At 39.1% G+C, this 26701-nt stretch overlaps 2 protein-coding genes across 8 annotated transcripts in view; one reads left to right on the plus strand and one right to left on the minus strand.

Moving 5' to 3' along the window:
- LOC104837973 (probable glutamate receptor) overlaps positions 1-753 on the plus strand; it is a 14928-nt gene extending 14175 nt beyond the window's left edge. Inside the window, exon 11 of the mRNA XM_010577477.1 lies at positions 325-753. Within this exon, the coding sequence (XP_010575779.1) occupies positions 325-426 (102 nt within the window). The 3' untranslated portion in view covers positions 427-753. The remainder of the gene's footprint in view (positions 1-324) is intronic.
- PANK4 (pantothenate kinase 4) overlaps positions 111-26701 on the minus strand; it is a 26888-nt gene continuing 297 nt past the window's right edge. The window contains exons 1-19 of one of the 7 annotated variants that reach the window (XM_010577473.1): positions 25944-26160; positions 23340-23422; positions 22268-22476; positions 19933-20116; positions 19302-19394; positions 17694-17814; positions 16508-16689; positions 14878-14959; positions 13629-13729; positions 11558-11713; positions 10476-10588; positions 9886-9973; positions 7843-7994; positions 6308-6363; positions 5666-5715; positions 4170-4277; positions 3659-3759; positions 3091-3159; positions 463-2570 (exon numbers count right to left, since the gene is read on the minus strand). In XM_010577473.1, coding sequence (XP_010575775.1) covers positions 2357-2570; positions 3091-3159; positions 3659-3759; positions 4170-4277; positions 5666-5715; positions 6308-6363; positions 7843-7994; positions 9886-9973; positions 10476-10588; positions 11558-11713; positions 13629-13729; positions 14878-14959; positions 16508-16689; positions 17694-17814; positions 19302-19394; positions 19933-20116; positions 22268-22476; positions 23340-23422; positions 25944-26115 — 2334 coding nt within the window. In that variant the 5' untranslated portion in view covers positions 26116-26160 and the 3' untranslated portion in view covers positions 463-2356. Of the gene's footprint in view, positions 2571-3090; positions 3160-3654; positions 3760-4169; positions 4278-5665; positions 5716-6307; positions 6364-7842; positions 7995-9885; positions 9974-10475; positions 10589-11557; positions 11714-13628; positions 13730-14877; positions 14960-16507; positions 16690-17693; positions 17848-19301; positions 19395-19932; positions 20117-21186; positions 21277-22267; positions 22477-23339; positions 23423-24968; positions 25083-25943; positions 26161-26701 lie in introns of those variants that run through there. The other 6 variants (XM_010577469.1, XM_010577471.1, XM_010577470.1 and 3 more) reach the window with 6 other exon arrangements.

The following is a 26701-nucleotide window of genomic DNA, read 5'->3' on the forward strand; positions in this document are numbered from 1 at the left end:
CTTGACACACCCCCCCCCCCCCCCCCCAAATATTAAGTAGAAACATTTACTGTAATTCCTCAGCAGCCAAACCGTATTCCAATATGCTGAGTGTGCACAGAGGACAGTCATCATCAATAACAAGTTTATTCTCAAGTATGGCTGTTCTTAAGTCATTTGACAAGCAGGAAAACACATGTAAATGAAAACTGCCCTAGTATCTGAATGTGCACCTTGGGGTTCTTGTTCTCCACCCATTCCAACAGATGAGTTGTGCACACTTAAGTGTGGATTCCATGACACAGAACAACCCACCCCCTTGTTTCCTCCCCTCTTGTTTTTCAGAAATCTTGTTGCTCTGTTTTTACAGAAGAAATGTGCACTCGTCTACGTATAAAAGAAAATACAAGACAAAGCCAGGAGACTTCAGGGAGGGCTAATGCTTAAGAATTTTTTGCTTAAGGAATGGGCCTGTATTAGGTTTATACCATATGTATTTCATAGGAACTACATCAATGTAGAAAGATGTTTTTCTGCAAGGCTAGAGTGTTAGTTTTCTAATTACAAACACACACAGAGAACACTTCTGGATTGGTGGTGAAGCTGGATACAGAAGAAAATTAAGTGGCTTGGAAGAATTTAAATTGACAAGGGATAGAGTGTAATTGTTAAAAATAAGGGAGGTTAACAACTTGGGAAAATAAATTTGAGATGGCTAAGATGGTAGATCCATATTTCGTTTAGAAGTTTACTATGTAAGTACATGAATGCCTGTAGGAGTAAGTGACTTGGGGCAGGTTAATATGAAGCCTCTGATAACTAATTACAGTATGAGGTACAATCTTGAAAAATTAAAGCTCTCATCTGACTGTTCTAATCCAGAACAACTGCTTCTTAAACATTTTAGTTATAAACAGACTGTACTCTTCCCCTCTTCTAAGCAGAAGATGCTGGTCACTGTGAAGGTCATTTCTGAATCAGAAACGACAGTACTGTTGCATAAACCCCCAAAATGCAGGACTTGAACTGCATTCTCTGCAGTGGCCTAAACCCGAGAAAGGAGACCATGCAGTTAAGGAACTACTAGACTTAGGAAATGCAAGACATGGACTTGTCCTTTGTCAGTTTCCCAGCATAGGCTAAGTTTCGCTGTTTAGCTAGAGAGGATGTTTAATCCTAGTTAACCTGATCAAGAAGTATTTAGGAAGAAGATTGATAGCTGAACTCCAACAGTAGTAGAGCACAAAGTCTGGTAATCAGTCGATTAAAGTACAAGTTCACCAGGCAAAGGTGAGGCAGTAAGTGTTTTACATTATTCTCTGGCTCTCAAAGAAGAATCTTTGAAATTCATGGGGAACAGTAATCTCAGCTGCATATTAAATACTTTTCTAATTAAGCTGTTTTTCATTTCAGAGCTGGAATGACTGATGCATGCACACGTTGGTTCGCAAATTCATGGTTAAATTACTCCATTTATGTACTGCACATCTGATGGAGGGGAAAAAAAGGCAAATTCAGTTACTTGGAAATGGCTTTAAATGCACTGCATGAACAAAGAGACTGATTCTTATCAGTCCCAGCATTAAATACCTGAAGGCAATAGAAACTAACATCCCTGTGACAGGAAAAAAACCTAGCTGTTCCTGAATAAAGCACTGCACATTCACTTTGAGGGTAACTTAGTGAGACTGGACTTCCAGCTACTGCTAAGTAATTCAGTATAGTTGCCGAGTTCCCCGCCCACCCAACTGTTAACAAGAACAAACAGTGAAAGCGATAGGAGTTATTCCACACCTTGGTAAACTAGTGCTGTTTGGTTATCTGCTATGCGCTCTCAGGTCATGACAGTTCTATTTTAAATACAGCTTAAGCAATGTTTGTTAGGTTAGAAGGTGGATCAGTCCTTCAATCAAATTAACTGCAAAAAGCACGGAACATTTTGGGTAAGTTTTAAAAGCTGACATGGAAAATGCAATGTCAGATTCTCTTAGCACTTTAAAAACTATTTGGTATGTGCCATGTCATTGCTGGCAGAATAGGCAGAGATGTATAAAAAAAGGTTTCATTGACATTTAAATATATTTCTATATGAATGTCTCACAGAACAAAAAAATAAAGTCTTTTCATCACAAATACTGCAGCATTAAAATAAACACTTACCAAAATAAACAATGAGTGATATACATATATATATTTGAGTGTGTATACTATAGAGTGAATCATATTGTTGCTTTTTAAGTCACAAAGCACAATATAAATACGGAATTTCCTGTGAACTCTTTTCCCTGTTGTAATAAAAATACATTCTTTACAGTTAAAGTAAAACTAGTGCAAGTCCATTCTGCTGCTCCTGTTCACCCAGCTGACCAGATCCGTATCATTTACATGGCACTTCATACTTAAAAATGACACTGAAAATTTTCCCTCCGAGACGATCGGCAAGCCAGGAGTTTTTGATAACAGCAAGCTTGAGGCTCTCGCACTTCAAAGCCGCATAGTAATTCGTGTGGATGGCACGCCCCATGCCTTCAATGATAACCAAGTCTGTCTTCCGTTCTCTGACCAGCACAGCCAAACCTTTATCCAGACGGCTGAAATGATAAAGGGTTTTATGATTTACATAAAACGTGGTGGGGGATGGAACGACTGATGCCAATAAACAGGAACACTTTAAATCAAAGGAAGCGAGACTGAAACATAGTTTTAAAAGCTTCATGACATGCCTGCAGAATTGGGATTGCCCAGAAAACACAGGTAAGCTCTGTCTCCAATAGAAGAGCTACTTAAAAATAAATAGGTTAACAACATGGCATGCTTCTTACAGTCAAGTGGAGTTCTTGGTCACATGCAGGATTTTACATCACCCGTAACTAAGCTACTCATGAAACTGACAATGTGTCATTGCTGAACACAAACGTGATAAATAAGATGTCCAACAACTAGGAAGGCTTGATCAGTATTACAAGCCTTTAAATCCAGACCAAGCAACCCTTAATGGTTGTGCAAAAGTGATTCATATCAGGAAAGGCAGCTGAGACGTTCCAGAGCAAAGTCTCTGCACATCCTGCAGCTGATGGAGACAAGTAACAAATTGGTACTTTGCCAGTATACCTTAGATCTAGACATGGAGAACTTGAACCTGTCTGAACCAACAGCAGCTTCTCTTCTCTCAGCGCAGATCTTTATTTAAAAAAAAAAAAAAAGACAAGAACATTAAACAGCTACCTCAACAGGGACATGCAAATCTGGTAATAAGCCAGATCACAATGAATATTTAAGTCTTCTTTGCAAAGGCGTCTTTTACTGCTAGGACTTCACCAAGAAACATGTTTCCTTAAGCAAAAGGATTATTTAGTCAGCTATGTATCCTCTGCTGGGGATATTCTACATGTGAAATACAGGTATTTTCCTCTATTAACATAGGAAATTTATGTTTTAGTAGCTTGAGTGCTTATCAGGAAAGACACAGACAACAAATATCATTATGGATGTTCAAGAAAGATGCAATTTCTAAATTTTTTAACCTTAATGAAAGTAAGTGATTGGCCTTAGCTTACTTCCCGGTTGCAGATTTCAGACACCAAGAAACACAGTTAAATATGAACTAAGTAACAATTAACTTGCTTTTTTTCCTTCTACGTACTGTGTGATACATAATGAAGCCTGGTTATATGCTTACTGAATAACTGGATCCATTGCTGCTATCCGTTCAGTAACAATCAGGGATTCACTGTAGGTGACATCGTTTAGGGCAGGGCCAGAGTTACAAGCCAGTATAACCTGAGGTGAAGATGTCAGAAGAGTTCACCGATTAATGCAGTCCACAGATGGTGTTAGAGCTGCTCATTTCTTTAAAATCACCATTACCTGACTTATTTTACAAAAGAGGAAATGTGAAGAGAAAGGCTGGTGGCCCAGTCCTCATTTTCCCTCAGTTAAACCAGCTATTTCAGGTCTTCTGACATTACAGACCCTTGTTCAACACTTAGGTCTGACAGAGGCTCGCTTTGCTTTGCTACCTTTCACAGTCTACTTAAAGTTAGACTTTGGAGATCCAGGAATTTGGCTTAGTCCCAATTCAGATGTTAGGAGCCAGTCTGGCAAAGGGTACTGCTGGTAGGCAGTTAACAAACCTTTCACCAATTACCAAAGCTCCATTACACAGTGAATTCACAATGAAAACCACTTACCTCTGTCCCTCTAGAAAGCAGCTCTCTGACAAAAGGAAAGACTCCTAAAATTATGTCTATTCCACTGTTATCTGCGAAAATTAAGGCACATTTATGAGGGGGACCCTCCTGTAAGAGAAAACCAATGTATTCAGGATTGAATTCACAATTAATTTCAGTGAATAGTTTATGTTATTTAGAGCTACTCACTTTAAGACCCCACATTTTATGCCCTTAAATGATTGGCAATTTTGGTTATCTAGTAGCAGCGTAACTCATCAGGACATCACCTACCCTCGACCTTAGAAGAAATCAGTTTCCCTAACCTTGTCTTTGCACAGTTATTTAAAACAGCCTTTAGTTATTTTGCTTTGTTTGAGAGCTCTTTCAAACTCTGTTAATAAAACCTGCATCTGCCAATTAAAGACATGCCTAACTCCAGCAGCTCTGAGCAGGAACGTACTTCAGAGGCTTCTGAACAGCGGGTAGTTAGGCCTATAATCCTACTGTTTGTAGGCTCGATTATGGCTAGCATTTTGTTATGCCATGCAGCTGGAGTATGCCATTCTCTAAAATAGAAGCAGCAGCATGGGCAGCTGCCTACGTGAACGCATTGGTTATCAGGGTAAACCTACCTTTGTGGCTGTTTTAAGCTAGCATGCTGTAGGGTGAACAGGATTCCCTTCTGCCAGGAAAGGGCAGGATGGACTGCTGGGGGCAGTGACATCCTAAAATGAAAAGATATTTCCTATTCTCCATTAACCTTTTAATTTGTTCTAAATCTGATGTTATGAAACTTAGTTCACTCCAGTTCATACCAGCAGAAGAATTTTTATAGTGAACAATGCTTAATTCCTAATAAAAGACTGTCAGGACAGTGCTTGAAGTTCCTTAATTATCACTGTTATACAAGATTAGCTGATACTTTTGTGTTAAGATGTAATACGTAATGATTTGCAATAGTCTACTCATACCAAACCTTTTGGCTATCATTGCCAACATAGAGATTTACACAAAGGAACAAAAGCTTTTTCAATTAACCTTGATTGAATAGTAATAGAAATCACACAGGGCAAAAAAAGCTTTGCTAATTGGTAAGTTAATTACTTTCAGCAAGCTCCTCAATTAATGTCATTTTAAGGTTGGCTCCTTAGATGGAGGAACAATCCAAATATTACATTTGGGCCCAAGTTTTCAAAATTATGCATTGTCTTGTATAGAAGTGCCCTTATAAAGAAGGGAAGGGACACAATATGGTTACTTTGGAACAGCGTTGAAAGCAGCTGGATTCCAAACGCTGCAGTTTCTGAAGGAATTCAGCTAAGAAGCTTGGTAAGTAATAAAGCATCAGACTAATTCCTTTTATTCCTTTCTTTATGGTAAGGCTGCTGAATTACTGGTACTGTTACTGTGTAACAGAGTTCTGTTAAATCTGTTAAAAAGCCAGGATTAGTAAGGTGGTTTTATGATTAATGTATTTAATTACTCAGTGGTTAGCAACAATTGTGGAGTCGTACCTTCAGTCGCTCTAGCCACTGACTGTAGGAATCTTCTAACCAGGGACGTTCTGCGTCACAGACAAAATCATGTTAGCATTTCTTTTAGGCAAATGGTAATTCTATACATGATGAAAAGCAGGAGGTGTCTCTTTACAGATGCTTAAGCATTAAAGTATTTGAGCTCAGGTTTTGAATATTGAATGTGTAGATTCAAAGAATTCCCAAGCTCTTTATTATGGGACTAGCTCAATTACAGCAGTCTTGAAATGGAATTTTCATAATAAAGCAATGAAGTCATGCAAGCTGGCTATCATAACGACTCATCCTAGGATGGATGGTGCTGTACCTCCCAGGACACTGTCTCCTTGATAGGGTTAGAACAGTTGTTACGAAAAATAGCATGGGCAAGATATTCTGAATATCTGTGTGGCTAAGGCTTCTGCTCAAGGAGAGAGGTTTTCAGATTTCAGTTCCTTTGGAACGCAAACAGGAATATTCCACCAAAACTCTGTAGCCTGTATTTCAGATAACCCTAGCAAGTAGTAATGATTTCTTGTCAGTTTGGCAGCAGAACTGCCACAATAAACACGTTCACACCCTCCTCCGCTCTCATATTAACACAACATCCAGTTCCAACCACCACCACAGATCTCCCTATACCTTGTAGTTTTGACTTGGCTTCTTCAAATCCAAATTGTGGCTCAGATTCCAGAACACTGTATCAGAAGAGAAATAAAGGGTACACAATTAAGTAACTTCGTCTCACATGAATACAATTCAAACATTTCTTTAGCAGGTAGTCAGCAATTTTACTGCATTGGTTATAACAGGGAGTGTGGACAGGTCCAATGATTGAGAAACAGATACTCTGTGCTTATGTTGAAAATAAAAGGCTCAGATGTACATTAAATTAGAGTTTTTACACTAAAAGAAAAAAACTTCAGCAATATACAAGTGTTTGCAGGCACTAGACTGCAGGCAAAAAAGACATCTTTTGGTCTGCAGACCAGCATAAAATGTAGTCACGATCTAAAATATCTGCATGGTAAAACAGTGCTTTACAAAGTTTAATTTGAAGGTTGGTCTAAAAAAGTTTTTTAAAGTTGTACCTGTGGGGGGAAAAAAAGGAAATAACCAGATACAGGTTTTAAAAGCTACTGCTACTGGCTATACGTAAAGTAGCCCCAAACACATAGGTGGTGATGAGGATTTACGTAATGAGATGGTTAGATTCTAAGCTGTCAGTTAAAATATTACACCATGTGGGCAATGCTTGTCAGTCAAGTCTCCTAAAGTTCCCTAAATCTAGTACTAAGTGACATTTAACTCAGTCTGTAACTCTTAGTTCCTTCCTTAAAGAGAATGAGAGCTACAGTAACACGAGTGGCAAGTAGACTAACTGCTCTAACTGGTGTCAGTTCAAGTTTCTGGTTGTGGGCAACATCAGAAGTAACACAAGTCTAAGAATGCCCATGTAGCCTTGAATCACCTTGTTTTTAATGGACTTTTCTTGATTTAATCAGAGGGAAAACTCCTCAAAGATGCGGAAAGGGAAAGGAAGTGCTGAAAGTCAGCTGTAAAACCATATCCCTCTCCCATGCTCTTGGATCTGTATTATCAGCCCCACAAAAAGAAAGTTCTAGAATTGAAAAATCAAAAATACTTCAAGACTGTTGGCATTAATATCCTTAAGTGAATTCATGGCTGCTGACAGGACGGAAGGAAAAAAGCTCTCCAAATGGTAATAGAAATGTACGTTGATCAAAAATAATTAGTATTTAGTCCTCAAAAGAGACTACCCAACCTAACTTACAGCCTGCTGAATATATACTGTGATTATCAGGACAACAGGAGGCTGCAGAAAAATAGATATTTTCTATTCTAGAACATAGTACAACGCATTCCCAAAAGCAATGCTAATAACAAAGCTACAAGCAAAGCAGCCAGACTGGAATATTAAATGCTCTTATCACTTAATTCAAACATTCACAGTGACATGTCTGCCAGATTTAAAGGGTGGAAATATAAACTTTCCCGCACCACAACAATGCTTGTAAATAAACAACCAACATTTGATTAAAGTGAAATAAAAACTACAATTAGATTGGTGCACTCTATTTTTTTTTTTTTTTAAAAAAAGAACAATCGGATATTCTGTATCTTAAAAGGGTGCTTTTAAAATATTTAACACCTACTCTGAGACTGCTTTTGCTCCCCAGTCAAAGACATTCCCCGCAAGAAGTCCTTTCACCAGAGCAAACTGCCTCTCCTCCCAGCCTAATGAATCCAAAGATTCGATTACGCTTTGAAAACATTTTAAGGCTATGCCATTTTCTTTCTGCTTTACCTGTAAGGAAGACATGAAACATTGGATTTATAGACAAAAATTTCTTACCCATCATTGGTTGTCTCAGTCCCAAGACCACGTTCAAGCATTCTCCTCTACGTTCATGGCCTCTAATGGACCAACAAGTTACTGTTATCAGCATGCTTAGTATCAACAAGAAAAAAGTTTCCTGGGATTCTAATAAAAAGCTTCATTAGTGCTAGGATATGATCTGTAGCCCAAGAATTACTTTTCTTAATAAGTTAGAGGTACAATAGATCTTGAGCAGATTGGGGAATGGCAGAGTGGACACACAAAAAAACTTTTAGTAGTAACATGATCCATCAAACCCAGGTAATTACCATGAGAAGGCTTACCATGGTAAGCCTTTTATTTTTTTTGTATCAAGAGTTTCATCATCCCAGATGCTTAGAAGCTCTTGAATTTTTTTCTCTGCTTCTCTCTCCAGTGAGATCAGTGTTACATAGCTAGTTATCTTAAAAAATTTAGAAGTGATACTGGGTACCATCTTTACATCAAGACCTTTTCTTGGCAGTATTTTGTCTCAATTACCAAAATGCAAACATAAATGAAAGCCACCTTGCATATTTTTTACCTGCTTCTTAGAGTGAATGTAACATCTGACAATACAACTAGGGAAAACCTTCTACGTATTTTGTAGAAATACATCAACAGTCAGAAAAAAATCTCTAACCAGACACTGGCACTGTTGTTATTGATATGTCCACACAGACATGTGGTGAGGATCAGACCTACAGAAAGCTATTTTTGAGAAATACTGACTTCACATGTCCTCTTCCCCAACCATATTATGTTACAGAATAAAATACAAAGCTGCCAAATGGCAACAGATATTTTTAAGAGCTAGAGGTTATGCATTTGTATACACTTCAAGCCCACTCTGCCGAGTATCTCAAAAATTACAGAAGTAATCAAGAATCCTTTCACAGCATAGCAGTAAATTAATCCAGAGACAATATGTAGGAAAGCAGCACAGTTTGGTTTAAGGAGAGACTGCCTCAGCAAGTAAGAGGCTGTGTGAAGGTTTTCTTTTTTTTTCAGGCCTTCTTTGGACATGATGAGATGGGGGAGGATGACTATCTGTTTATGAACACCACCCCCCTTCCTTTTCTTTCCTTCTGGGGTGGGGGAAGGAAAAAAAAGAAAACACACTTGAAGGTAGTTAAAGGAACACAGAAATGGAGTTTCTAGCATTGCTGACTTCTGCATGGAGCTGTTGAGATTAACTGCTCTACAAGATAACAATGCCAAGTGTCTTTTACAACTGTCTGCAATTTACATATTTATTGCAAAGTACTTATATAGCTACAGATAGCTTTAAATTTGAAAATGGTTTCCACACCATGAAGAGAATTATGAGAATGAGGAGAAAAAAAGAAAACTCCTGCAGTCTGCCAGACTGCAGTAGTAGTAGCCTCAGTATGAAGGGAAATAAATAAACTGACTGTCCTCAAAATTGACATTCTCAGGTCACTTGTGAGGTACTCCATAATCAGAAGTGCAGGCTTCTCCACGCAGCTTCCTCAGTTCTAAACTGAAGGAAAAGCTTCCTCACTGAAGGACCAAGTTACAAGGGTATCTGACGACAGACACCATCAATTCACTTCTCAGAAGTATCAGACAACTGAAGCTGGTAATATTTTTGGTTAGCATCATCCTCACCACGAGCACATTAGAGGTCAAAGGCTTTATATCCCATTAGCCATTGCTGCTTCTCCTCAGTGACAACCACCAACTGGTTAAAACTGCTGCAAGACAGCCAGTTACTAATCTCCTCCCTATAAGCCATTACTTAAACAAAGTTTCAGAGTATGGAAAAAAGCGTCTTGAACTTACATGTTGTCCACCCTGTAAAGCAAGAACAACTTACCTTTGAATAGGGATCCGGAAAATTGAACTCGTTTAAACAGTGTTCCCTTGTATCCAGAAGACTTCTAACTGTTAAGGTGCCATATGCACTTTAAAAAGGGAGGGAAGGGGGGAAATAAAAAAAAAAAAATCAACTACTTCAAACAGAAAAATGTTATTTTCTTCTCTGTTTCCTCCATAAGTCATAGCATGTCACTCAGGTACTTAAAAGTCTTTACATGCCGCATGTGCTAAACACTGTCTCTAAGTGGTAAATCTACTATACAGTTTATTTAAATACAGAGAGGGAACATGTTCAGAGCAAAGCTAGATGCTTGAATTAACATGCTACCATTTTTAATAACCATGTAACATTATTAGTAATAATAATACAATTTTTGTGTTAAATTCCAATATATAAGATCCAAAAGTTCTGTGCAAAGGACCTGATGTTTGGCACATCAACCTGCTATAGCCTTCAGCCTACTTAGCTTTCAGTGTGCTCTGCTTCATAACCTAATTAGCTTTTAGTTAGCTTTTAGTTAGTTTTTACTTAGCTTTTAATTTGCTCTGCTCAGCAAGCAATGAAAAAGGGAAAATAAAGACACTTACAAAGGCTGCTGCCTGAGTGTCTGGAGTTTATTCCAGTATTTCTGTCGGAACTTTTCAGCTCTCTCCAGTGCATCAAGAGAGTCTGGCTGACTGGCTGCAGCACGCTTTGCCACCTGGTAGAGACATGAGGCAAGACTGAAGTTACCAAACGAATTCTTCCTCGATGTAACTGATCTGAAGTTCATTCTGAAAAATAACCCCTCCATCTGCTATAGCGTTCAGTGCCTGCATACTTTCTAGTCCCTCCCACACAGTATCTTCCAGCTTTCCTTTACTCCAACCACCAAAGAATAATTTTAAATACCCCCTTTCTTCCCAAAAGATTTAAAGTTTATTTTCAAGACTACTTTCAGAAATTAAGCACAAGCTCTAACTACTTATAGGAGAGGGGAAAAAAATAACAAACACACACAAAAGGAGAAATAAGCAGAAATTTAAGAGTCCACATCAACCCCTTGTGTTCTTTTTTTCTTTACTAAAGTAAGGTCAAGTCAACGTGTTGCCCCTGTGTTTTTCCCAGCCCTTTTCTTCCTGACACACACTCATGAAGTTTCTGATTTGGATTGGCTTACTAACTATACATAGCTCTTAAGCACTAGCATGCACTGACTGAATCAGTTTCACAGTGCAGAAAAAATAACTCATGTCTGATTAAATCATGCTCTTTGAATGCAAAAGTGGCTGTAAGTCAGTAGGACTGCTCCCAAGAGTAAGAACAATGCAAGTATCTTTGGCCTTTGCCTTTTTGGCCTCTGATTGTGTAACCATCCTGTTTGCCAGCTCTGTATAAAGAAGTGGTAAGGGCAGTTTAAGCGGGAAGATGCTTTGAAAACACCTTTTTTAAAAAAAAAAAAAGCACCACAGGAGAAAGATACTTCTGCCTTCGAAGGTATCAAGCCCGCCCTTAGAAGACTGCGACAAAGTCAGATGCCTCTGTTAACAGTGGGAAAGAGGAACTGTACTTACACACAATAGGTTTGACACAGCAGGTATATTTTGCAGGGTAAACACGTTGGTCCACAAAAGATTTATTTGCTAAATATTTGCATCATTCATACATATGACTGTTTTGTGACATTTACCCCATCCAGTGCCTCCTCAAAGCAGGTGAGCCAGTATTTTCTGGCCATGGCATCATCCGTGAGGTCAACAGTGTCTGGAATATAGGCTGATGGGTCTTTCAGCAGTGGTAGGTTAACAAGCGGTCTCTCCAACCTATCCATTTCAAGCATGTCAAACTAGGTGAAAAATGAAAGAGATTTATTAGAACTTAACTCAGAAATTTATTCTTAACAAACTAGTACAAGAGCTACAGAAGTCCATCCACAGTTAAGACTGACAAATTTGCAGACAACTGTATTAGAGTAAATGTCATCATAAATAATCCACTCCCCTGCATGGATTATTTATCCATGTCCACCCTACAGAAAGAGAGTATCAAGTTTCATGTTGAAAACTTACTACAGGTCCCCTATTTTATTATTTTCCTTCCCTTCCTCCCTGGTAGTGTCAGATCTGCTGGGCTATCAGGTTCAAAGACAGGAGCAGGAAGACCTAAGCACAGGTTTATTTGTAAAGTGCTATGCTGCTTTACAACTTCCTTTTACAACCCTGATCAAGTCTCCAAAACTTTTCCTTATGCCTTGTGAAAACAATGCTTGGGATCAAATTTCTAAGGATAGAGATTAATTGAAATATGTACAGTTACACAGCTCGGTACATAAAGTGTGCCTTATTTCTTGCATCTAAAAAAACCGTGCACATTTATCTTTATTATATACAACCAGCTAATCGCATTGCATTTGCTAACACTGCACTGCCTAGAAATGTTCAGGCTAAGTAATGATTAAATCCCACAATGTAACAAGATTTTGTGTACATAAACCAAAGTGGTTGCTAGAGAACGGTTGTCTTCAGTATTAATTTCACTGCTGAAAAGTGGACATTTCTGAACTCTGATTGTTGCAAAGAGATTTCACTTTATGTGAACAAAGTGAGTGCCAAACAATAGAAGAATTCAAAATGGAGAAGCTGTGGACAGTACATTACAGCTCATTTGAGACTCCTGTACCACTGCCAGCATGAAAAAAAAAATAATCTTTTCACAGAATAAAGGGTTGACAAACAACAGGAGATCATTACATCTGCATAAATACTTTTAAAAATCTGTCATATATTTTATAATTAAGAAGGATCATGTTGTTATTTTTTTGGTCATACATATAATCCACAATTTCATTACAATAATTTCCATTATGGCAGAGCTTAAAATTAGATACATTTTTTACATATAGGCACAACCCACAAAATTCATCATCTGCAGCTCATAGTGGACTTATATTAAGGCTTGGTGTGGGAAACCATTCAGTAAGAGTTCTGCACCTCATCTTCAGGCCTAAAAAAGCTGAGCAACCAACAGAAAACAACTAACCAAAGCCATCACCTGCTCCTCCCCCCCGCACCCTACAGCAAGTCTAGGAAACTAATTCCTGAAAACTGGGAGGAGATAAATCAAAGATGGAGTAAATTAAAAAAAAACTTGACATGAAAAACACTGACATGCAGATTGGTAAAAGACAGTATAACACAATGAGCTCCACTATTCTAGCTTCTTCTCAAAAGCACTTCAGTAGATGCAGTATTAGAATATTTTAAGAACCTTAATGTATTTTCTGATTGCTTACTGTATGCCAGTTTCACTGTGAAATCGGAATTACTGTATTGTCAGTGTATTTAAGAGATGACTGGGCTCATGCTCTTCTGTCCAATTATATATTTCTCTTCTCATAGGAAGTAAATAAACGCTGCTTAAAGACAGTGGAACATCAGATTCAAAATTCTGAAGCACAGTGTTTCAGCTGTAGCAAAATCCAGCTACTTCAGAGAAAGGGTAAGAGATGAACATTCCCCCTCCACCCCACCCGGCTATGGTGAAGGAGAATAAGACAAAGTAGCAGCCACAATTTGTTTTTATGAGACATTACATCAAACCAAGACACAAGACAGCATCACACATGACACAAGACACAAGTCACTTCTTTTGGTAACCAGGAGTCCCAGGGGCAAGAAGCAACTAGCTTGAGAATAATCATCTATTTTCAAATCACCATTTCTGACAGAAGGCACTTAGTTCTAGAAAAGACAACCACATACTGTACCACTCCTCGTTCTCTGCATAGGGTAAACATCAGGTGATGTGCTCATAAGACCAGAACTCCCAGCATAATTCTCTCCCCAGCTATACTGATTTGGATCTAGAAAAGAGAAAGACAGAGACACACATAATCTGAAAATAAAACTGAAAATACTCCCATGAGCGAGTCCAGAGTTAGCATCCCTCCAGAGAAGCTGTTTCACTACAAAAGCCATCTTCCCTTGTCTATATAAGTGAACATAATTTTTCCCTCTAACCCCCAAAAGAAATGTTTCAACCACTCAGTAAATTACCTAGCTCTAAAGAGCTTCAACCTGAATGAAACATAAGGCAATTAAAGTTCTAAAAATCATTCTTTTTTTTTTAACACCCTTTCCTTGTCATTAAAGGCTATAACCAGCATGCCTTCAAAGCACTATCATTGATCATACAAATAATTTATTTCTAAATCTATATCCATTATTAACAAAATATAATTACAAAACTCTCAAAGCACAATGTAAGTTTCATATAAACACTAAAGTTACTTCTAGAAATTTTTTGAGAAGTTTAATCAAGTTCAGATATACAGTACATGCTGCAGAAGCAACATCTTTAGTTCCTCAGTAGTTAGTTCGTTGCCCGTATCTATAAAATGGGTATGAAAATAATTCCACATCCATTATTCTGAGGTATATTTGATATTTACTAAAACTAAGTAACATTAACAACCTCACTATCTGTTCCACTATAGCTAATATACTGACTGGCTTGCTAGCACATCAACAATAAAAAACCAAAAATGGCAGAATTCAGCCAAAGCATCCTATACCCAAAGAATGTTGGACAGAAGTGTCTCATCCTTCATAAATGTCTGAGAGGCTTTTCACTCTCAAACAAACAGAGTTTTGAGACGCTGGTCTTCTTCAGTGCATTCACTGAATTCAGAAGCTGGCCTCTCAAATAGGGGGGAAGTTCTTAGAAACCACATTTCCCCAGTTTGATTTAGAGTTATAACTGCTCTTTGCAGAAATGCAGAAAAGAGAAGAGCCAAATCCTGCTGGCTTCTCAAAGGTGAGCAGGAAAAACAGTGAGACATTAAGATGTCCCTGCCAGAATATATGAAACCAAAGCCCAGCATCTGTGTTTATTAGTGCCAAATGTATTTATTTAGGCAAGAACTTACATGCAGCCTCTTAAGAGAAACTTGGACATTACACTGACATTTCAGAACACAGCATATACAGAACATAGCAGTGCTGTACTTACTGTCTTGTTCAGCTCCTTTTAAAAATGCCCCAATGGCTCCCAGGTAGCCTTCATGTCTCAGGAACAATGCCTGAACCTCTCCCTGCCACAATATGAAACATTGCAATTGGATGGTCCCTGATGGCTAACATGTACTTCTTTGTCACTAGTTTTACACTTAAATTTAACAGAAACAACTAGAAGATGGTAATATTCATTTGTGCTACATTCTAACACATTCAGTAACTTTAATGGTGCTTCTGAAACACAGCTTCAGGAGGAACTGCTTACATACATCATTCCACAATTATTAAACAGCTGGGAAAAAAATACATGCAGAAGTGGTGTGTATTCTAAGCCTGCACAACCACAGAAGCAGAGGGAAGCCAGTGCCTTCACTAGAAAAGACCACTGCATTGTACCATGAATATTCAACTCCTCTTGCTTGAACAGGCTGGAAACATAAGGTCATCTGATTTCTAGGTCATCAACCGAAGCGTGTGCCACTGTGCATCCAACACATTCGAGACATTGCTCATTATCTTTATTTCACTACACTGCTATTCAACATCCAACAAGATACAGATACTCTGTATATTATCCATAGGCAAGCCTTTCCCCCTTCGAATTAGTTAGTTTCATTGTTAATATAATACACAAATGCTAGGGAGAATAAGAACACCCTCCATCCCAGCAGCAGGGTCCCTTAGCTTTCCTTGGCAAGGCTGGGTGAGACGCTGTCTTCTCTAAAGGAGGATCAGCTATGTCTGCAGCAGCAACTATGAGAACAGTTAACACTGAGTAAACTATAGTAAAAGATCGGCTACAATTCATGGTGAGATTTTGATTTGAATCACTGATAAAGCTATTCTTACAAGAATCTAAAGCTGCAGTTTTGCAATAGTTTTCTTGAAACCCAACAAAGTTTTACAGAAAGGGACCAAAATGGTGAAACAAAGGGGGGGGAAAAAGCAGCATATGGGAGTCTCTTGCCTGAAGCACTGAGATGAGGAAAAAAAAATTGTGTCATCTATTCTATAAAATTGCAAAAGTGCAGGAACTAATCTACCTGTAACAACCATTAAGTGAGCTTTTGGACTTGACTGTTTTTCTAGTGAAAAATCTTCAGTATTTTCCACAGCTTCAACACCTGCAAAGAACTACAGCTTGGTTGGTTTTTGGGTTTGCTTTTTTGTTTGTTTTTTTTTTTAAACAACAAACAAACAACAAAAAACCCCACTGATACTAACTGCTAACTATCTCAGCAGAACAATCCCACATTGCATAGCCTAAGGGGTGAAAAGAAATAGATGCAAGTCAGCAAGAGGAATTGAATAACAATGGCAGCTATCTAAGAAAATAGTGAAAACTCATTACTTGGCAGCTACAAGACAGACTGTCAATCAAAAAATAATAATAAAGACAGAGAGGGAGAGAGGGAGAGAGAAAGAGAGGCCAGACAGAACTCCCAGGCATTTCACATTGATTTTACCCCTCCCACTAGAGTTCTTTATAGCCCTGCCTTACCTACCTAAACAGCAGCCCTCTAAGCTTACTTCATGTACAAATTCATTTATTAAAGTCTCACAACAACCTAGAAAGATAACTAAACACGTGACTCTGCTATTAAGAAAATCTCTGTTTTCATTACCTTGGAGAAGAAGTTGATACTGTAGGTTATTGTGCGCATAGTAACAGGGTGACCCCGAATAAAGAATCCTCCAAAATATATTTTATCTAAGTTATGGAGTTTGGCATGGAGGCAGGCGAGTTGACCAATGTCATTGCTGATCATATGTAGCAAACTTTTTGCCATATCTTCTTTGGAAAATTCTTAAAGGAAAGAAAGAGTAAACCAAATTAAACACAGCTGAAAAATGCTCAAATGGACTGTACTTTTCTAACAGATAGCTTACAGATGGGGGAAAAAAAACCCAAACCAAAACAAAACGCAGTTTGACCAATCTCTTTATGCATGTAGAAGAAAGGTGTTCCCCCGCGGCCAAAAATCTTTTATAAAAAAAGTACTTCAGACAACAAGGAGTGTGTATTTGACTGAACATATAATGAAAAAAAACACTAAGCCTCTGTGAAATGTTGCTTGAAAGAAACCTGCTTGAAAGGCAGCAGCAAATGGCAAGAACTCCATTTCTTCTTTCTAGGAATCACAGATGATGGTTCATCCATCCATCCTGACCTGAGATGCACTGCAAGCATTTTATTATAATACTGCAAATAAAACTGCAAATTACAGTAAATCACTGCCATAGGTCCTTTTCTGGAAAGGTCCTTTCAAGAAAGCCACATATATTTCCCACAGGAACAAATTAACATTGGGGTAACTAGACAGCTATTCTTGTCATTTGCCTAGACTGATGCAATCCCAAATTGAAAATGTGGATGCCTGCTTATAAGGCAGCACTGTATAATATTTTTAATCAATATAATATTGTGCAGGCAAAACACATGTAGGCAAGATCATGGAAAGGACTGGTGGTTATTTGCCAGCTCTGCCTCTTAGATCATTATAAACATCAGATTCCCAAGGGCCAGAGGAGATGGTTGCATTTCTTCTCCTCATTAGTTTCAAACAACAATTCCAAATAACTGAAGCAACTCAAGCAGTGCTCCAAGTCCCCTCTCAGCCCAGCATGCATAACATAGGGAAATGGATAAGGCAAGATATGTTTCTTTCTGCTGATGAAGCTGGCAACTATTTTTCCATCCATTTAATTGTTCATGGGAAGCTAGCACAAGCAGCAAATCCATGCTGACAGGCAATATAAAATATTAACTGTATAGCAAATCTTGGGTAGATCTTTTATATATACCAATACCTTTATCTGCTGTAGTAGATTTCCCAAAGCTGCTAGCTATCAGATTTCCACTTAGCCCCAGGGTCTGGTAGGCGCCTCCATACACATCTTTCACCAGCATGTCTACATTTGTGTGCTGTCCCTTTGAAGCAAGTTGCAGCAATTCATCAAATTTCTGAGGATGAGAAGCAGAATTACTCTAGCTTTCCTGGACAGCCAGAGAACCTTGCCCATAAACCCAGAGTTCTGCAGCATCTTTACTGAGCAAAACCAGGGGTTTTGGCTTGTCTTAGAATCAACCCTGCCAACAAGAGATACATTATTTCCAATTATAAGGACTTATCCAGACACTGATCTTAAGTGGAGCTCCTTTAACGATGAAAAGCACAACTGTCCTCTTCAGTTATCTGCAGTTATCTGCAAATAATTTGTTGAATTACCCCTGAAAACTACAGATGGATCAGCACATATAAAATAGTCAGAAGCCTCATGCATCTCTTATCTTGGATTGAAGTCAGAAACACAGTAACTAAGAGCAAACAGAATTATGTCTTCTTGAAGCATAAGAAAAAAATATTTAAAACCCCAAAAACTAAGTCTGCCTTTACTGTTGCAGAAATGCATTAACGTCCCTGAAATTAAGCTTGCATTGACCCTAATTTCTTCTACAAAACCAGAGAAAATTAAGAGCAGACATTGTCATGTTCTAAGATTTCTTTTTTTAAAAGCATCAAACAAAATATTGTGAGTATGGGTCTTCCCTTTGACATTTTCTTATTTGGTGCATATGTAACTCTAGCTTTTTCTGCACTGCTGACATTTAGGGACACCTATTTAAGCCACATGGGTCTTTGAGACAAGAGAAAAACCAGCATGATTTAAGAGCTGAGTTAGGCAGAGCAGTACTAATTCAGGCCTTATTCTGGCAGATCACCAGCCTAGGATTTAAGTGACAAACCCCTGAAACCGTGATGTGTAACAAAGAGAGTTAGAATTCCTTCTCTCCCAGACATTTTGCAGTAATTGGGCGCGCTCTGCTTTGCTTCTGCAGGTAACATTGCAGGAACTAGGCAGGCATTTCATGTTGAAAAAGAGTACAGAAAATTAACAGGCCACTTTGAGGCGGCTATTCTCTGCATTCTAGACACTACTTGTCCTTGCTGGCAAACTCCTTGAGCCCCAAGTAGGATTACTGTTTTGCCACTGATGAGCACCTTATCATTTTTGTCCCTATATTCTACTATTATCTTTTTGCATTTAAAGCTTCCTTTTATGCATCAGAAGCATCGAAAATATGAACATAAGCCAGGGACTTAGCCTTATCATCTAATAGTCTAGGACCACAAGCGCCTAATGGAGAGTATTAAAATTGTCCTGAGCATTGCAGAACTGCCTGTTCTGTTTCTGCACAATGGCAACAATTCTTTGAATAAAAGGTAAAACCCCCCAAGAGGCAGACATAATCTTTTTTGTCTTCTAGTACACTAATGTTGGACTTCTGGTTTCCCATACAAACATTACTTAAAATAATTATTTCTCCGCATTCAAAGGGTTTGGCATTCCAACATTTCCAGCTTCCTCTTAGCATGTCATTTAATCCTACGCCCCTTAACACTGACACTTTCCTACCTTTGTTTTTGTGAGCAGTGCTCCAAGACCCCAGAAGGTTCCACCTCCAATTGAGCTCCCTCCAATCCATTCAAATTTGTCTTCTGTTTCTACCTGTCAATAAAACAGGACAGATTTGTCTAGAAAGTCCTATTATAAATATAAGCACACAGTTAGATATGAGAGCATGTGGGGCTTTTTGAATAGTGGAATTAGTGTAGGTGAAACTATTTAATTGTGTAAATATCAGGTGAGAAGCTCTCCAGAGGTGCATGTTCCAAATACTTATAGCACAAGCAGTTTCTGAAATCTTTGTATTTAATTCTTGGCCAAAATTTGGTCCCCTCAACAGTGTACCAAAACAAACAAATATTAAAAATCACTCTGAACTGACAGCCTTTGTCCTCGTCTGTTAATGTAACAACTTTTCTAAACACCAAAATAAATGTGATTAAAAAGAAACATGGCAGTGAATGGAAAAGCATTCATAACTCCGTAAGAAATGGAAATAAATAATAATAATTAAAAAAATCATTATTTTCTTTCTGAACTTTGTAGTACCCAGGAAGAAACAACTACAAATCTAAAGCAGTAAGATGTTTCAGATCGCCTTTATCAAATTCAACAATAAAACATTTTAGCAACCACTCACCTTCACTATAGAAACCCCAGAGCCAATATTCACCAGTAAATAAGGGAAAATATTTGGGTGGTTTGTCTGAAATCGGAACTCTGTATCTGAATCTTTCTGGTATGCAAACACTTCATGGGGTATGTTCCTTAGCACGAAGTTGCATCCTTTAATTAGGCAGGTCATTACATCTTCTTTATCTACTCTGAGGGGAAGGAGGAGGAAAAAAACCCCTTACATAAACTTCACAGTCCTATTGATAAGCACATATGCTTTTAGAACAATAGTTTCTAAAGACTTTACAAACAGGAGATAGTAGCCCACACCACATGGCAAAAGTCCAGATCTCTTAAAACATGAAACCTACATCTGCAGATGTTCACCTTCTATGCCAGAACACACAGTCCGAAGTTAGACTGTAGTTACACAGTAACTTTAATCTTACATTAATCATGCTGTCATTAAAAATAATCCTGCTCCCCTGTTTGCTTGTTTACACTGCCTCTTTGGTGCCCTGGTGCTAGCACAAGTATATGTGCACCTGTGCAATAAGGTAGGTCAAGAAACTTATCTGGAAATTAACCTAACAAAACAGTTTCCTAACATTTTCTATTGCTCTTCCCCTTCCTTCTCAATAAAGGAAAAAAGGCCCCCCTCAACATTTCAGCACCTGTTTATGACAGATTAAAGTGACTGCGAGAACCCTGCTGCTGGGATTACGAAACATGGGAAAAAAAGACTTCTCACAAGAATAATAGGATTCACAACAGTATATATCCCGAGTATGGAGTCTGGGAACATGATACATAATTTAGGTAAGATGAACGATGTAGTTAAGTCAGCTAACACTTACTGACTTCTGTAAACTTCTATGTCTTATGTATTGTTACTGATTGATGACAAATTTCTTAAATGAAATATACTAAATTTCTTACATGAAATATTATAAGCCTTGTTGAAAACACATAAACAAAGCACAAATATAAAATCTCAATTAATACAGAATGCTTTAAGTTTGTCAGGATGGAGAAGGTGCTGCTTTTTGGACCTGTGGACCAATTAAGTATGTCATGACCAAAAAACCTCAAAGAAACAAAACCCAGGTGCACCACATGAGGAAAAGGGGGGGAACTGCCTCCTTGTCTCAATTAACTAATTTTTAGTAACAGCCAATAAGGTGCTGATGTAGGCTGGCTTGAAAAAAAGTTAACAGAATCCTACCTATCAGAAAAAAGTAATCTGCAGAAGTAGTATAAAAGAGGATGAGCACAGTACCTCAGAAGCTGAAGAATGTATTACATAGAGTTACAGCATGAGAGGTGCCTTGAAGGTCTCCCCAGTAACATCAGGTAATGTTTTATATTGCTGTAAATTAATGATATTTTTTTATCTATACTTACAGCGGCTTCTTAACATAGGGTGTTTGATAGCATGGTAAATTTATAAGGCTGTAAATTCATGAGACTGCCCTTTAGTCTCCTGCAATCCTATGCTTCTGTATGAAGTTTAGGTAGGAGCTATACAGTTAGCTACTATATCATATTAATTACCCACTTCTGAGCATGCACAGAAAAAAGTTAGGAGCTTTTGGAACTCTAACTTGAGAACCCAGGCAACTACAGGGATTAGATACATCCAGGAAAGAGTGTTTGCCAGCAATATTTTGGCTTGTAATAATAAAGTCATCTTGTGACTTTCATCCTTAAAGTAGAAAGACTGACACACTTAAACACACCTCATCACAGTAACTGATCAAAGATTCCCAATTAAAATTCTTGTTAGTAATGAATTTACTAACTACTTACTACTTTATTTCAAATATTACTTCATTTTATTGGTTTTGTGTATTTCATCGTAGCTTTTGTGTATTTGGGTGTCTATTCCAGTAGAGTTCAACAGTATATCCAAAGCATGCTACTGATAGCTAGGGTCCCATCACTGAAATACTGCTAGTTGAGAGGTGAAAAGTAAAAACCATTATCATAATCATGATAGAGACTAATTTAACTTGAAAATGGAGTAGGTGCAAGTTAGATCCTTTATAGAAAAAAGCTGTGATAATACCCTGCTTTCTTCTTGTTACTGTCTCCTTGCTGGACCTGTGTTCCTGTCTGTTGGCTCTATTCCTACACCTCTACTGTGTCAGCTACTGATACAGTTATCTTCTGGCAGCTTATGTTCACTAACAAGTCACGTCAGCATGGTCTGACCAAGATGCATGCACACATTCTACTGCTGCACTCTTGTGCTGCAGATGGCTTTTGAGGGTAGATGGGCAAAGTGGAAAGTTAGCCTACTAAAATGTCATCAAAGAAGAAGAACACTCCTATAACTAAGTTTAAACAGTTCCACTTACTTTAACCCCAATTTCTTCTCAATAAGATCTTTGAATTTATAGGCACCACCACCTGTAGCTTTGATGACTTTTGTCTCTGTATTGACAAGATGATCTTTGATGAAATCTAGGCAGGTTTCAATATAAGTGTTTTCAAATTTAATGAAGTGAAGTCGAGCTGTAATCTCCTCCTGAACCGATATTTCATACAAAGGTTCATTTTCTATGTCCTTTAAAAGAGAAAAGAATTTCTTATAGATCATTCAAAATCCTTCCTCGAGAAACAAGCTTATATGCTAAACTACTGCACGTCAATACCTGTGCTTCCTTTGCCTTGAAACTGTTAATGATATTAAAAACACCCCAAGCAACATAATGTTCCAAGCTACTTTCAAAGAAGAATACAGTTTCAACAGATCTTAGTTCTCTGTAAGCTGAGAATATAATCAATTCTCCCATGCATTAGACATGAATGAAATATCTCTGTATGAGAAAAGTTATGTTTACATGGGAGTATGGGTTCTTTACAAAAAGTACTGAATTTATCTGTCTAGAAAATAACTATTTCAAACACTAACTGGTCATATGAGCACTTCCAAGAAGGCAAGGAATGTAACCGAGTTTGCCTGTGCCTGGGCTGCACAACTCTGAAGCCCTGCAATCAGCCTTTCAGTAAAGAGAACGTGTATGATGTATCATCACATGAGTTTAGATCTAGAGCTATATTAAGCTTGCAAAGCAAAAATAATTGCCAAACCCATGCTAATGGCTAATTTCCTGTGGAACATAGCAAAGAGTTATTAACAGGAGCGACATACTCATCTGAGCTGCAGTACAAATGCTTAGGGATGGCTGTAAGCGTCAGTACATACCAGAATGTGTGTTGAAAATAAACATTTCAATTGTGACAACTTTAGAACAACAGACTTACAGAAGGTCATACTTAAACTATAAGGAAGTTCTAGGTAAAGTTTTATATAGAACGAGTTACTAGATGGGTTTCAGATGAAGTCTGTTCTAACGTGAGAAGCCAGTCCAGTACTTCACTCTTAGGAGTCAATTGCATGCAACTGATTAATGATATAATTCTCACCTTTCCAGAATGATCAAAGGATCTCACTCTTGCCACTTTGTGCTGCACAGTTGAATAATAAGCCAACTTGGTTAATGAACCACCTGTTAATAAAAAGATGACAAGTTATGATTAATGCCTTACCTTAGAGCAAAGAATGTAACTTATGTTTATGTATGCTTGACATAAAAGTTCTTGGGTTTTAATATCTCCTCAGCTAAAGCCAGATATAATTAAGCTAAATGCATAATGCAGTGAGCCAAAGAACCCTTGTCTAGAAACTGATTTGGCATGGTTAACTCCAAATGCGCTACTTATGAGAAAAGCTCCACAAGCTGAGCTTATGCCCAACTGATGTGGGGATGACTGAAGATGAGCTGAAATAAGTGGAAGTTCTTAACTGGTTAGGCTAGTGCATGTATCACTGTTATTTATCTTGTATGAAAATTCTTTATAGAAACCCCCAAATCTGCTGCTTTTAAGAGGATTTTATAAATAGGTTTGCCACAACTGAGCAATGCATTGCCATATGCACAATCAAAAAGTGTTTCATCAGGAACACTTATGTAAATATTCTTAACCTGCTTCCAAGGACAAGCTACACATTCATAGCTGGTTAGAAGATGACTCTATTCAGTACAAAAAACTATTTTGCAAGATTATTCTTGGCTTTGGGGTAAAGAACACTTGAATGATGTTCCTCGAGCATACCAGTTAGTGATACTAGCCAACGTGCAAGTCTGAGCAGACCAGCCTCATCGCCCTCTTCAGGCCTTGAGTCCGCTTACATCAAGACAATAAAACTTCCAACTCTCATCTTGAAATGGAACTTAACCACTTGCCCTACCTGTGCTGTCTTGGCCTCTGACCTGTAAAAGTGAATGTATGAAGTTAGACTGAATAACTGCACTAACTGATTTTCCTTAGGCCAAACCAGTACCTGCTGGTGCTTCTGATACCTCCGGTATCTTAATCAAGCAGATATTTGAGCCTGAAAGTAGGAGGCTGTCAAAGCCTGCTTATTTTTGTTAAGCTTCTAACTTTTTTTTTCCCCTTCAGAAGGAAAAATGCCTTTTCAACCACTCCTGAGTATCATGATCTGATTAAGGTATCTGTTTGTTTCATCAACCTCTTAAGTGGCTTTGGCTGTTGGAGAAAAACCCTTAATTTTAACTTGACATAAAAGTTATGGTTGGTTATAGTCGGGGCTGCAGACTATAACCACCCTTATCTGGATAGAAAGTCAGTTCTAACTTTTCATCCATGCTCTCAGAACAGGAGCACAAGGCAGTCAGGTCGTCCATATCTCTCAGTGCTACAGGCCTAATGTGTAGTTGAATTTAAGTCTGCATGTACTACTTGCCTCTTGTCAAAGATTTGGCATATCACCCCCTTCAGCAACCTTACCATGCATCTCGTAGAACACACTGCATACAAGACAGGATGTAGTCATGACCAACTACTGGGTTAAAATTGAAGTCCCAACAGTAAATAAAAACCTGGCAATGTTAGACCATAACATAATGGCTAAATTCAGTGGCCCTACATTCTGCTGCCTTATAAAACAAGCGTAATCAAGAAATGCAGCATAGGCAAGTGAAAAATAGTGAGCTAATGCTTATAGCTTTGCTTTCATAACAGTACTCTCACCTCTTCCATAGTGCTCAAATAAACAGGAAAATTTTTGCAACCTGTAGGAGAAAAATAGGTGGCTTTCTCCAGCAAAATTTAAGTGAGGTCAACTTTGAGCGGTCACTGACAGACACTTACAGTAACAAAAGCAGTAAAGCTTTCCTAACCTTGGGTCTTATTTCAGTGTACTAGCCAATGCTTTAAATTTTCTGGTAAACAAAATCCAAACTCTGTTCTGCTAGCTTATTGCTTAAAGGTGAGGTTTTTCTTGGCTTTTTTTTTTCTTTTTTAAAAAACTAAACTCAGTAGCTCTGTGCTATGAGGAAAAGCTTCCTTCCAAACCTCTAAGTAGAAGAATCATGAAGCTTGTGTTGGAATGTACAATGCTGATAATGATAAATGTGCTTCAGCAATTAATTTACCACCAGATAAATGCTATGTAAAGCTTTATATATTCTCCCCTTCCTCTCCCAGTTTTTAAAGACTTAAATCCGTTCAGAACACCAGCTGAGACGTGTAACTAGGCTTTATAACTAATCCCACAACTCTGATTCCACTCTGACCCACAGAAAGGACCAATTCCAGCTGTTATGTTAACAGGCATGAAACAAGTAGCTTCTGAAGGAGTTAAGCAGATTTGTGATATGACAAGATTGTATATTATGGTGTGTATATTCATCCCACTACACAGTGAGTCTACACCACCCAGAGCGGTGTTAGCCAGAGGACTAATGGAGGCTTGCACCACTACCACATGGTACTGTGGCTGAAGAACACTTTCTTCCGGCTTTCCTACTAAAGAGTTCCACTAACCTAGTAACTGTGAAACAGAAGCGAAGTGTGTGCACTGGCATTCTTGGTTTTGCAGCTCTCCATAGAAGGAATGCTAATCCCTGCATAGGTGAAACTACTGTTAACAGGCTTAGCTCAGCTGTGTCCCAGCACGGCCCCCCTCCACCAGCACAGCTCCCTGCTGCGGTGCTCAGGTCTCACTTTGAGGTGCATGACTCCATCTGTTCCTTGGTGCAGGCTGTTGTACACCTAGGAGCATTATGTTCTCAGGCTTTAGGCACAGGACACGGGGTGTTTCTGGGGGTGACTGAGGAAGCAAGTGCGGCCAGCTGCTGTTACAGGCGCCCCCCCCATCCACGCCAAACCCACTCATCTCTGCAGCCACCCTGCTTTGCCAGGGCGGGTGGAAAAGCAGCTCTCCCCAGCCCCCTTTCTTCTTCCAGGTCCGTTCCAGGAGCACACACAGCTCCCTGCTCGCCAGGGCCAGCTACCGAGGGTCGGTCAGTGGGGGGGGGGGATTCGCAGCGCTGCTCCCCAGTCGGGCCTAGGGCAACCGGCGCTGGTCCCGGTGGATCGTCCTCTCACCCGAGGCCCCGATCCCCTTCGGGCAGGACGGCCCGCTGGGGTTGCGTCTTCCCCACCCCCCTCCCCAATTCGCCGCCAAGGACAGCCCCAGGCTGTCGCTAACCCGGTTCCCTCCGCGGCCCGTTAGCAGCCGCGGGCGGCAGGCTGGGGCTTGTAGTGCCGTTCCCCGCCTCCGCCTCGCTACCGCCGGGCGGCGGGACTACCGATCCCGTCGTGCCCCGCGCCGCCTCCCCCGCCGCGGTGCCTGCCGGTAGTTGTAGTGCGGCCTACGGGGTCCCTCGCCGGCCCGGGCGCCTCGGGGGACTACATTTCCCAGCGTGCCCCGCACATCCCCTCAGCGGGCGAGAGCCGCCGCCCGTTCCTCGACCATCGCC

Source organism: Haliaeetus leucocephalus, unplaced genomic scaffold (genome assembly GCF_000737465.1).
Source record: "Haliaeetus leucocephalus isolate CR32 unplaced genomic scaffold, Haliaeetus_leucocephalus-4.0 Scaffold556, whole genome shotgun sequence".
NCBI classification, from domain to species: Eukaryota; Metazoa; Chordata; class Aves; order Accipitriformes; family Accipitridae; genus Haliaeetus; species Haliaeetus leucocephalus.